Source organism: Juglans regia, chromosome 10 (assembly GCF_001411555.2).
Source record: "Juglans regia cultivar Chandler chromosome 10, Walnut 2.0, whole genome shotgun sequence".
NCBI lineage: Eukaryota > Viridiplantae > Streptophyta > Magnoliopsida > Fagales > Juglandaceae > Juglans > Juglans regia.
In genome coordinates, this window is record NC_049910.1 from 1,044,153 (window position 1) to 1,057,148 (window position 12,996).

At 37.5% G+C, this 12,996-nt stretch overlaps 2 protein-coding genes across 2 annotated transcripts; one reads left to right on the forward strand and one right to left on the reverse strand.

The window, feature by feature from the left end:
- The first annotated feature begins 2,130 nt into the window (after nt 1–2,130).
- Nucleotides 2,131–6,613, forward strand: LOC109005563 (leucine-rich repeat receptor-like protein kinase TDR). Its single transcript, XM_018984562.2, has 2 exons — nt 2,131–4,890; nt 5,963–6,613. Exons 1-2 carry the CDS (start codon nt 2,214–2,216, stop codon nt 6,370–6,372), a joined length of 3,087 nt encoding a protein of 1,028 aa, XP_018840107.1. The 5' UTR covers nt 2,131–2,213; the 3' UTR covers nt 6,373–6,613.
- Nucleotides 6,614–7,108: 495 nt separating this feature from the next.
- LOC109005555 (QWRF motif-containing protein 7) lies at nt 7,109–12,022 on the reverse strand. Its single transcript, XM_018984553.2, has 4 exons — nt 11,289–12,022; nt 9,186–9,422; nt 8,309–8,416; nt 7,109–7,205 (listed from the first exon to the last, which is right to left on the reverse strand). The coding sequence occupies exons 1-4, from the start codon at nt 11,961–11,963 to the stop codon at nt 7,155–7,157; spliced, it is 1,071 nt and encodes a 356-aa protein (XP_018840098.2). The 5' UTR covers nt 11,964–12,022; the 3' UTR covers nt 7,109–7,154.
- Between the last annotated feature and the right edge of the window lie 974 nt (nt 12,023–12,996).

A 12,996-nucleotide genomic window follows, 5' to 3' on the forward strand; every position in this document is an offset into this window, starting at 1 on the left:
ATACATGCACGATTAAACGGAATTTGCACGGAACAATGCATTTAGAACTTGTGTTTTTCTCTCTTGTCATATGCTATTAATTGGGATTAAAACATAAACATCAACGGACTGTACACTGGTTAGATTTTTTTATTTTTTATTTTTGTAGGGGAAGCTTTATGCTACAAATAAAAATGCACTGAAATTATTATTAAAATGTTAAACCCTCTACATCTCACAAAGTCACGAGGAAAAAAAACATCTGCATGGCCAACTTGTAACTCTTAATTGGGACTGGGGATTACTGCTCCACTCGAGCTCCATAGAAGCGACGGTGGAATCTAAGGATAAAGCAGCATTGAGGAACACATAGGAATATTCCTAGTACGGCCCCCCTCTCAACCGCTGCGGAAGCCGACCTGACGTACGTACAAATGTATAATTCTTCCTTCCAAAACTGGAAAACAGTACTTTAATTAATTTCTATTCTCTATTGCAAGCTATTTTATGAGATTATTTTAAACAAAATATATTATTTATATATTCATAAGAACTTTGTCGTGTTCGAAACATTATTTATTTTTTTATCTTTTTAATATTTTGAAATATTCAGATAAAAAGATAATATATTTCAAGCTATATGAACTTATGTTCGTCGAGTAAGGCCTAATTTAGGTACTGAGTTATTTTTAGAATATTTTATTATTTTATTTACAGAATACCTCAAAATAACTTGATAGCTCGTTAAGTTTTATAAGAATCGGTTTTGATTGAGTTGATCTAATAGGGGTGATAGCATTAATAATGTAGAGACGAAAAGGTGTCGGATGGAAGGTAGAGTGTGAAACCGAGGTTTGTGTTCGAAGCTTTGTTGTCATCTTAAGGCGTACTTTAGCAACACCAATGATACAAATGTAGATGATTGATATCCATTGTGATAAGGCTTTGGTACCGAAAGTCAAAGCTGAGACGAAAAGCAACAACTATTTATTAGTATTTTTATTCACGTAAATGACTGACTACTAAATCCTTCTATTTTACTCTGGAAATTATAATTCTCGGTTTTCTTTTATTTACCATTATAATATACAGTTCTCCTTTGGGATTTCAAACATCCGCGCCCAACATGATGGGCGTGGGTATTCCGAGAAGCACAATCATAGATCGACAGGCCTGCTAATTCACTCCGATTTTGACATCTTACTCAGATTGAGTGCCCATTTTTGTTTTCCTGTTTCTTCTCTTTTTGTTTTTCTTTTCTTTTTCTTTACCCTTTTCAATAGCAGAAATCTGGTTCTTGATGGTTCCAATTTCCGCAGATACGACATACTTCCTGTTTTTTTTTTTAGTTTAGAAATTAAACTAATAAAGTAGAGAATTGAATTGAAGGATATACTGCATTAAAAAAAATAAAAAATAAATGTATAAATCCCTATGAAAGACTCATAATAAATGAAAATCAAGCTGATCAGATTCGTAAAAAAATGTTGGTAACCTTCAAAATTAAGAGCGTCGTCCAAGCACCATTAATTACTACGATCATTTTAAGTCTCTCAAGTCTCACCTGAAGAAACGAGGAACTCTCTAATCTCTACGCATAGACTGCCTTTTTCTCATAAAAAAATAGAAAGAATTGTAGAAAAATAAAGGAAGAATAAAAAAAAGGATATTTAAATAAGAGGCTGGGGGAATATGGTGGGAAATTGGATTGACTTTCTTGGATCCTGTGACAGACATACAAATTATAAAATATATATTCGGCAGCCAAAGCTAAAGGAAACAGATGAATCATGTAAAGTAAATAAAAAAAGAAAAGAAAAGAAATAGAAATTACAAAGAAAACAAAAAAGTATAAGGAGATCAGACAAAGGTTGAATACTGATGGGGAGGCGACAGAACCAAAAGATGTATCTGCAGTATTAGACCATGGAAGAGAGGGATATGGGAAGCATGAAACGAACAAAGCAGTAAAATTACAAATGGTAGAAGTAGCAGTGGGAGTAGCAGTTTCTCTTTTCTCTCATTTCCATCTTGATTAAGAAAACAAAGGCCACTGAAACCAACCATAATAATAATAATAATAATGAAACATCCTCTGCACCCAGCAGCCACCCAGCACTCCAAAAAAGTAGCTCTCTCTCCCCGTCATCAAAACCCTCCCTCCCTTAAATTTAGTAATTTACCCTCCAGTACCTCTCAAACCCTACCCCTCACCACAACACACACCCACAACCATGAAACTTTCTTCCCTTCCTTTTCTTCTTCTTCTTCTTCTTCTTCTTCTTCCTCATCTTCTTCTCTCCCTCGTTTATTCTGCTCCCTCGTCTGCCGTTCCTCCCCAACTCTTGTCTCTTCTCGCTCTCAAATCCTCCCTCAAAGACCCACTCTCCACCCTCCATGACTGGGACCCGACCTCCTCCGTTAATCCTAACCCCGAAGGTGACGTCCCAGTTTGGTGTTCTTGGTCAGGCATCAAATGCCACCCCAAAACCGCACAAATCACCACCCTAGACCTCTCTCATCGCAATCTCTCCGGTATAATTCCGCCAGATATCCGGTACCTGCCACGCTTAATCAACTTGAACCTGAGCGGTAACAACTTCGATGGACCTCTCCAACCAGCCATTTTCGAGCTACCAGAGCTCCGGACCCTAGATATCAGCCACAACTACTTCAATTCAACGTTTCCACCTGGAATTTCCAGGCTCAAGTTCTTGCACATCTTCAACGCGTACAGTAACAGCTTCACTGGCTCACTTCCACATGACCTCGTCCACCTCCGCTTCCTCGAGCAGCTTAACCTCAGCGGAAGCTACTTCAATGGTAGCATTCCACCAAGCTATGGGAGTTTCCCGAGGCTTAAGTTTCTCTACCTGGCCGGGAACTATTTGGATGGCCCCCTACCACCACAGTTAGGCTTCTTGACACAGCTCGAGCACATGGAGATCGGTTACAACGCGTTCGAAGGCGGAGTACCCGTCGAATTCTCAATGCTATCAAATCTCAGGTACTTGGACATTTCTAACGCCACTCTCTCTGGCACACTTGCACCCGAGCTCGGGAAACTGACAAAGCTCGAGAGCTTGCTACTCTACAAGAACCAGATTACAGGCACAATCCCGGCGAGTTTCGGAAATTTCAAAGCACTCAGGACTCTGGAATTGTCCGATAACCGTCTTTCGGGCACGATTCCCTCAGAACTGGCTAGCTTGGAGGGACTCGTCGAGATAAGACTAATGGACAACAACCTAAGCGGCGAAATACCGGAAAAGATCGGCGAATTGCCGAACCTCAACTCGCTACTCCTATGGAACAATTCGCTAAATGGTACTATTCCTAAAAAACTTGGGTCCAACGGCAAGTTGCAGCAGCTCGACCTGTCGTCGAACTCTCTCACCGGTCCAATCCCACCGAACCTTTGCCTGGGAAACAAGTTATTCAAGCTCATTCTCTTCTCCAACAGGCTCGTCGATCAGCTCCCGAGATCGTTAACAAACTGCACCTCTTTGTTTAGGTTTCGGATCCAAAACAACCTGCTCAACGGCTCCATCCCTTACGGTCTCGGCTCTTTGCCCAACTTAACCTTCGTGGACATAAGCGCGAACAATTTCACCGGCCCAATCCCGGAAGATCTAGGCAATGCCGAGAAATTGCAGCAATTGAACATCTCACAAAACCATTTCGACGCTGTTCTGCCTGACAATATCTGGAACGCCACGAACATGCAGATCTTTTCCGCCAGTTCAGCGAAGCTCATCGGTAAAATTCCGGACTTCATCGGCTGCAAAAGCTTGTCAAAGATCGAGCTCCAAGGAAACTCCCTTAACGGTTCCATTCCCTGGGATATCGGTCATTGCGACCGGCTTCTGTGTTTGAATCTAAGCCGTAATTCACTCACCGGAATAATCCCCTGGGAGATATCCATCCTCCCGTCGGTAGCGGACGTCGACCTCTCACGTAATTTCCTCACGGGGACCATCCCCTCCAATTTCGGAAACTGCACCACATTGGAAAGCTTCAACGTATCCTACAATATGCTGACCGGACCGATACCGTCGACGGGTTTGATATTCCCAAGCCTCCATCCGTCCTCGTTTTTAGGGAACGAGGGTCTCTGTGGAGGGCCATTGGCGAGGCCCTGTGCGACCGACACGTCGTCAGAGGGTCGGGTCGAGGAGGCTAACAAACAACAGCCCAAGCGGACGGCTGGCCCAGCCGTTATTTGGATAATCGCGTTGGCATTTGGAATTGGCCTGTTCGTAATTGCCGCCGGAACTCGGTGTTTCCGCACCAATTACAGCCGTCGATTTGGCGACGAGCGTGAGATAGGACCGTGGAGGTTGACGGCGTTCCAGAGGTTGAACTTCACGGCGGAGGACGTGGTCGAGTGTTTGACGAACACGGATAAGATCTTAGGGATGGGTTCGACGGGGACGGTTTACAAGGCGGAAATGCCAGGTGGAGAGATCATAGCGGTGAAGAAGCTGTGGGGAAAACACAAGGACAACGTGAGGAGGAGCAGACTAGGTGTGTTGGCTGAGGTGGAGGTGCTGGGGAACGTGCGGCACAGGAACATAGTGAGATTGTTAGGGTGCTGCAGCAACAGGGAGTGCACCATGCTGCTCTACGAGTACATGCCCAACGGCAATCTCGACGATCTCTTGCACTCCAATACTAAGGTCGTCACCGATTGGGTTACCCGTTACAATATCGCGCTTGGGGTGGCTCAGGGAATTTGCTACCTTCACCACGACTGTGACCCGGTCATCGTGCACCGCGATCTCAAGCCCAGCAATATTTTGCTGGACGGTAAGATGGAGGCCAGAGTGGCCGATTTTGGGGTCGCTAAGTTGATCCAGAGCGATGAGTCCATGTCGGTGATTGCCGGCTCCTACGGCTACATTGCGCCAGGTGCGTTTTTCTTTTGAGCTTTGCTACACAACCTCCACCACACTCCACACTCCACATTTTTTTAAATTTTTTAAATTTTTAATATTATTTTTAAATTTTTTTTTGAGTTTATTCTTTTTAAATTATTTCAAATTTTTTATTCATTATTCATATTATAAATATTTGATAAAAGAAAAAAATAATAAAAATTAAAAATAATGTGTAGTGTGGAGGTTGTGTGAATAGTAGGAGGTTGAGTAGATTTTTTGTTTTCTTTTTATTATTTTCTTGTATTAAATTCTGGTTTGTTCTGTTGGACGGCGAGGGCTTGCTATCGTGCGCCCTTGTGTGTAAGTGGTGTTGACTTTACGGCGCAGGTTAGAGGCGTTGATGACTGTTGATGTGTTTTTTGTTGGGCTGTTATTTTGGGAAGGGAATGTTGGGTTAAGTTCCTTTTGTTGGGTGACGAGATCTCGGATCTGGCTGAGTCAATTAGTTCCACCTTAGCTTCTTCTAGTTATTGTCAAAGTCATAGGATTCGATATTAAAGTAAAAATTATACAAAAAGAATGAAATAAAAGAAAACAAGAAAGAAAAGGACAGTGACGAGCCAAAAAGAGAGGAGACAAAACAAGTGTCGTTTTCAACTATTTGGATCGTACTGTATGAGTAACTTATAAGCAGCAAAGCAAAGGAGGGGGGAAAAAAAGGCTACATTTTTCAAGCTGTGGTTAAATAAATAAATAAATATATAGCATTTCATGAGTGCGCAGGCGAACGTGGCAAGCAATAGCACAGATCAAGGCTGAAGTTTAGAGTCCTTTGGCGCCGGGATTTGTCCCGACTCTTGTTTTAACTTTCATATATGTATATATATTATATTATATTAAAATGGCGCACTATTGCGCGTGACGCCTCCCTTTTTCTTTACTTCCACTTTTCTTTTTTTTTCACTAAGATCTAGCTCTTATATAATAAGAGCACCCGCATGCATACAAAAAGTTGGTACAATATGATCAACATGCATTTTGAAAGCGATATTGATCAATTGCACTGAATTATTGAGGCTGTGTTTTTTGTTTTTTTATTGCAGAATATGCATATACCTTGCAAGTAGATGAAAAGAGCGATATATATAGTTATGGGGTGGTGTTGATGGAAATTTTGAGCGGTAAAAGATCGGTGGACGCAGAATTTGGGGATGGTAATAGCATTGTGGATTGGGTGAGGTCTAAGCTAAAGACTAAGGACGGTGTCAAAGACATATTGGACAAAAATGCCGGCGCCTCATGCACATCCGTCCGGGAAGAGATGATGCAAATGCTTAAAATCGCCCTACTTTGCACTAGTCGAAACCCGGCCGACCGACCCTGCATGAGGGATGTCGTGTTGATGCTGCAAGAAGCTATGCCCAAGAGGAAGTTTCTCGAGGGCATGCGTAATGTTAATGTTAGTTGTGGTGGCGGTGATATCCCTTTGGCACAAAAACCAGTCTTGGATTAACTGTTAATATGTTTAACTTTACTTGGATTTTGTTTTTTTATTTTTTAACTTTTCAAATTGCGGGGAGATTGGTATAGGATCGAGTGATTTTTCATTATGGATTTCAATCGAATTGATCTTCATGCATGTTTAATTACTTAAATACGTTGTCATAATTATTATGTCTTTTGGGTGTGCTGATCATGCTTATGAATTCAAGGGTGTAAATGATGGTTAGCATGGAGTGGTGAGTGTCAAATCATGAAATGCACCATTAATTTATTATCTCTTAGTGAAAGTAGCAAGTACTGAATTACATGGGTGGAGACCGCATGCACCATGCCCGGCACTAGATACGTTCTAGTCACTTTCACGATCATGTTCTTGTAACATATCCTCTTCCTTCCATTTTCCTCTTCTGATTTTATTACTTACCAAGCAATATTATTATGAAATTAAACTTATCTCCCAAAAAAATAATTGAGGGAAAAAATAAGCACAACAGAATAAGGGAGAAAAATACGTCCATGCATGCGTGTCTTGAGGCCTAAATAATCTTATTCGGCTTTAGTTTCACGATTTAACTACAAAAAAGTTCTGTTATATACTATCATTTTTATATATTTTTTTACACATTTTACTGATGTGATTAGTTAAAATAATTATTTTATATTAAAAAAATGATACAGTCAATTATATTAGTGAAGTGTGTAAAAAGTACGTAAAAGTAACTGTAACATTTTTACAATAAACTTGTCTTGAATTTATCTTCTCGGTGATCTTGGCCCTCTGCTGGCACTCCTTTATTTAGCAGCTTGCAGGATTAGATGTATCTGTACACTTTCCTCCTTTGCCTGTTACCAAAAACAAAACAAAATAAAAAGACGTTGAAACTAATGTTTTTAATCTCGTTTCGTACCGGCTGATATGGTTATCATATATGTTTCATGCCGGTCCAAATACTGATTGTATTGGCCTATATTTTGGCCTGTACATATTTTGGCCTTTAATTTTTTTTTTTTAAACTACAAGCTTATTTTTTTACTTCAATTCAGACTAGATTATTTACAATTTATATATATATATATATGTATTTATATATAATTTATTCATATATATACTATTATTTTAGAATATAATTTATATATATTTATATATAATTTATTCATATATCGACTATTCTGAAATAGTACACGAAACGATATCGATATTGAAATATTTCATTCCAGTATCTTGACTAGTACGACATTCGATACTATATTCAAAACATTTTTTTTACTCCAATTCAGACTAGATTATTTACAATTTATATATATATATGTATTTATATATAATTTATTCATATATATACTATTATTTTAGAATATAATTTATATATATTTATATATAATTTATTCATATATCGACTATTCTGAAATAGTACACGAAACGATATCGATATTGAAATATTTCATTCCAGTATCTTGACTAGTACGACATTCGATACTATATTCAAAACATTGGATGAAACACTATCGTTATTATTGATATTGGGTTTTCTAGTTAAAGTTTTGAAAGCATTATTACAATTTAATACTGTGAATAAACCTAATGATCATTACATAAAGGAATTACAGCCCCGTTGAGGGTATATGGGTTGATCTAATTAAAGCCGGAAACTCATGAAATGTGGACTATGCTTTAGCAAAGCCCATATTCAGCTTAGCCACTCTAAAACAGGCTCTCTCCCTAGGCCTTCTTCTCTTCTCTCTTTGTATTTTTTAAGGAAGAGAAAACAATTAATTAAGCTTCGGTTTAGATTGAAAATTTATCTAAATTCATCTCATCTCATTATTATAAATTTTTTAAATTTTTACACAAAATATAATAAATAATTAAATTTTTTCAAATCTCAAAATAATAATAATATTTTATTCAACTCATTTAAAATCACCTCAACTCATCTTTAAAAGCTTACCAATAATGCACGGAGCAAGGGAACAGCCATCTCCAGTTCCTCCAAATACTCATCTTCTTGTTCTAACATGCTTCTGAGCTCTGTAAGGAGATAAAGTGTTGTCTCAATCTGCTGAAATAACCCAAATTTATATTAGTTGTCTTATTAATGCATTCTACGGATCTCTAGAGGACTAATAAATTCACCAGAATATGTGGAACTTGGGAGTACGTACGTATTTGGAGTTTTAGTGGCTAGCATGCAGTACTCATGCAGATTGGATCCCAAATGAACAAAAATGAACCTTTGAGAAGAATTTCGCGATCAGTGCTTCAATGCTGTCCATAACTCCCATGGCCGTGGTCAGAACTTCGTATAGACATACCACATCAGCCTGTGCCATATATATATATATATATATATATAGTCGTGAGAGGATTGGAAGGTAAAGTACTCAGATTTTCATCGGAAGTTTAGATATAAGATAGAAATTTAAAAAGCTGAGGTCAGAGACTTCTTCTGCTCAATTATTATTCAGTTTTGCAAAAAAATAAATAAATAAAAGAAAATAAACAAAGAGATCATGCACAACATATGGTGACAGAGGGCATCCCACGGCTAGTGTTGATTTATTGTTTGAATAAGAAATAGGAAATTATAAACATGGTTAAGGGAGGAGATATGAAAAGGAAGGAATACACACGTATAAAATATGAGTAATGCTACATACAGTTGTGGAATGCGCAAACGCCGTGCAGTCGCTTTGAAAAAGAGTGGGGTCCACTATTAAAAAATTAATTTCTTTTCAAGTAGGTCCTTTATTTATTTACTTTTTTCAAAGCGACTGCACGGCGACTGCACGCTCACGACTGCAAGTATCATTTCTCATAAAATATACCTTGGCACCTTCGACTAAAGGAAGCCTGACCGATAGTCCCAATAACTTTCTTGCCAATCTGCTGACTGATTCTTGATTCCTTCTCTCCAACCTTGACCATTCATTTAGAAGGAACATCTGTGGGTTGATGATTTGATATGATTTGATCTCAAGTTTGAGCCTTTGCATTTGAATTTTCTTTTCTACTATGGTTTTTCTCATTTTGAAGATTCTAACCCATATAGAAAATAGTTTAGCCTGGAAGTAGGAAAAAGGGAAAAAAAACCCATAAGGATGTGCCATCTTCAGATCAATTTGTCACCGGAAGCAATATTGAAACCTGAAAAGTGAAAACCTCACAAACCGTACCCACATGATTTGACAGATTATTACTTGGGCATGTTATCAAGCAGACCAGAGCCCATGCCCCCAAGAACACATCAAAATTAAATGAGATTTTCTTATAAGAATTGCATCATTCCATGAATTCAAATCATTTTTATAATGATGCAACGTTCGAAATATTTAGATTTGGGGCAAACTAAGAGCACGTCAAATGGATTCTTCTTCATATCCTTTAAAATACATCACCGAAACTCATTTTTTCTATTTTACATACTAATTTTTACAATATACTATATATCAATTTATCTATTTTTTTTTCATATCATTTAAATATTATACTTTTTAATCTTTTTTATTCATTTCAAATATTTTCTCTAACTATTAATGATATCCTCATATATTTTGATATTTGTAATATCTTCTCATATACAATGTCATATAATTATGTTCTATTTTAAATTAATCTAAATTTATAAACTAAATCAAAATATAAATTAATTAAAAAAAAAGAGATTTTATAATGAAAATATTCTCAAAATATATTATGAGAATATTCATTTTCAATAATTATATAATGTGAATAAAGAGAGTTGAAGAAATGAGAAACTTAGCAAGAGGGAAGAGAAATTAATTAAAAATGTTTACAATGATGAACAATATTTTTTACATCTAGAGGTTTACTATAGCAGAATGTAAAAGTATCTTTAAAATAGAAGATCCAATAGAGGACACTTTTAAGAGCATTTCTTTATATTTTAAAGAAAAATATATTATAAAGAATCTATTGTGAGTACTCTAAGTAGGGGTGTAAGTTAAAATCGGAAAATCGGTCCGGACCGGACCGGACCGATTTTACTGGTTTTGAACCGGTCCGGTCTGGGACAGGTTCTTAGAATGTGAAAACCGGCCGGTTCTGGTTTTAGGATTTTTCGGACTGGACCGGTTGATAAAAAAAATATTTATATTATTGTATATATAAGTTTTATACAAAATATTATATATATATATATATTAATATATATAAGTTTTATATATTATGTATAATTATAATTTTTTATGTGAAAGTTTTATATATAATTATATATGAAATAATTTCTTATTATAATTTATAAATTATTACATAAAATGTTGATACTAAATCACTAAAAGTTTATAACTAATACTAATATTAAATATATAGTTTATAACTAATACTAATATTAAATATATAGTTTATAACTAATACTAATATATAACTTATAATAAAAGTATAAAACAATATTTTTTAAATTAGTTTTTTTTTTTTTATAAACAAATTTATAATGACAAATTGTGAAACTTACATTTTAAAAAAATTGAAAAATCGGACCAGACCGGACCAGAAATTGGTAAAACCGGAAGTACCGGTTTAGGAGAGTAACCGGTGCGTAATCGGTTTTGAAAAATACAAAACTGGTACATACCAGTTCGGTCTTAAATTTTGTCCAAAATCAGATCGGACCGGACCAGTTATACCCCTAACTCTAAGTGGATAGACTATTATTATATATCCACGTATTTTTCCTGAATATATGAACTGTCCATATATAAGATGTTGCTCGGTCATGCCGAGCTAAATTAAGCTGATGGGCGAGACTCCTCTCAGTGATATTTTTTTAATATCTAAAATATATAATTAAATCAGATTGAATATAGATTCAAACTCAGAATCTTTTCTGTGATATCACGCAAAATCACAGTAACGAGTGGGAAGAGGTCTTAACAGTTAACATGATACCGTAAAAGTAGCTGGAAGCTTACCTCTGCAATTCTCTTTACACCAGCCATGGCAGCCTCCCCTATAGCATTCACAAACCTCCACTGCAACAATCTATTATGCAGAACCCGAAACCGATGAAACTCTTCCTCCAGTGGAGGTGACACTTTCCTCTGCTTGAAGTACTTCAAAACCCCACCAACACCGCCACCTTTAACCCTGATCTTTCCACCAAACCCTGGCGACCCCGGCCTTGCTGGACAACCTAAATTCTGCCCTGGCGACTCCGGCCCCACCCGACACCCCAAAGACCTCCCCGGCGACAAAGCCCACGCAGACGGAGAATTCGTCACTGATTTTGCCCCCTTTGCTGCGCCAGTAGCACGTGAAGTACTACTACTGTGACTCTGCAAGAACTTAGCGAAACCTGCTTGATTATTATTATCACGAGCATTTTCTTGAGCCTTGATCTTTTGCGAGGTCGATAAAAAGGTCATTGAAGGAATCATTATGTTTTCATCATTTTTGGTGGGTCTTGACTTTGATGCAGGTTTTGGGCGGTGGTTGGTTACTCTGTGGCCGGAATTTGGCGAGCAAAAATGGTTGTTGTTGACGGGAAGTACTGTGGCGGTGGCTGGGGTTGTGCTTCGGCTTCGTAGAAGGGAAGGCGATGGTGGCAATGTGGTGGAGAGGCGCCGGCGAGTATGGGTGTATGCCATGATCAACTACTATTTGGGTAATACTTGCTGCTGCAGGGTAGAATGGTTGTGAGCATATTTGTCTGATGAGATGGGCGGGTCTCAAAATTAAGGGCAAGGTCCGATTAAAGAAGTAAGCACAGCGGGCGTGTGGGAGGTAGCTTAGAGCTGGGAAGTTGAGAGCACGTCTTTGGGGGGGAATAAATTAAGGCTGACTTCTTAGCTTAGCTTAAGCAACATGTCACCACGCCATGCAAAAAGTCTCTCTCGCTCTCTGCCGTCGAGGCCTCCACGTACCAACACGAAATTCCCATGGGGTTGGTGTAGTTTGATAAGGGATATGTGAAAAAAAAAATAAAAAATTAAAAGAAATCCTTTGACCTAATTTTTTTTAAAAATAAAAATAAAAAACCTCGATGCAATATCAAACTGACAGATAAGTCGTCCCAAGAGCTAGTTCTAATACTGTAGAAGACTTGTTTCACACTATTAACTATTCGGAGAATTTGTAACAAATGAGAATGTGGCACTGGTAGGTCAGGAAAGATTCGATGCCTAAGTTAGAGAAATATGATCTCAATATACGTATATAAGCAAAAATTAGATTTTAGTGTTGAAAAAATCTATTCATCATCCCAACTCCCATCATCCTATGCTGTGTCATTACATGATAGGTTTACAAATGAAATATAATAAATAATTTTTAATCGCATAATACCACATCATAAGATGATGAAATGATGATATAAATTGAAATGATGAGTAGTATTACTCTTTAGTGTTACCTTTAGGTGTTATTTATAGAAGTGTTGAAGATATAGATAACGACTAGTTATCTTGTAATTAGCGACTGAGATAACCAATCTTGATCTATTGACGTTATCATATCACATAGTTAAACCTGTGAGTCACTTGGATTTTTAGACAGTGCATCCCCCAATCTTGGACCCATGGGCCGAACCGGTCCACTAATCGTGGGCTTATAACCAATGGACCTAATTAAATATCCCTTCCAAACATGTTAGGGCTGCATGGTGAGTAACATTAAGAAGAA

Excerpts from the sequence above, each read along its gene's own strand:
- LOC109005563 (XM_018984562.2), top strand. The coding sequence starts at position 2,214 with ATGAAACTTTCTTCCCTTCCTTTTCTTCTTCTTCTTCTTCTTCTTCTT. Across the intron at positions 4,891-5,962 it reads CTACGGCTACATTGCGCCAG|AATATGCATATACCTTGCAA; the intron begins GTGCGTTTTTCT and ends TTTTTATTGCAG.
- LOC109005555 (XM_018984553.2), bottom strand. The coding sequence starts at position 11,963 with ATGGCATACACCCATACTCGCCGGCGCCTCTCCACCACATTGCCACCA. Across the intron at positions 9,423-11,288 it reads GTGTAAAGAGAATTGCAGAG|GCTAAACTATTTTCTATATG; the intron begins GTAAGCTTCCAG and ends TCCTACTTCCAG. Across the intron at positions 7,206-8,308 it reads CCTTGCTCCGTGCATTATTG|GCAAAGGAGGAAAGTGTACA; the intron begins GTAAGCTTTTAA and ends TTTTGGTAACAG.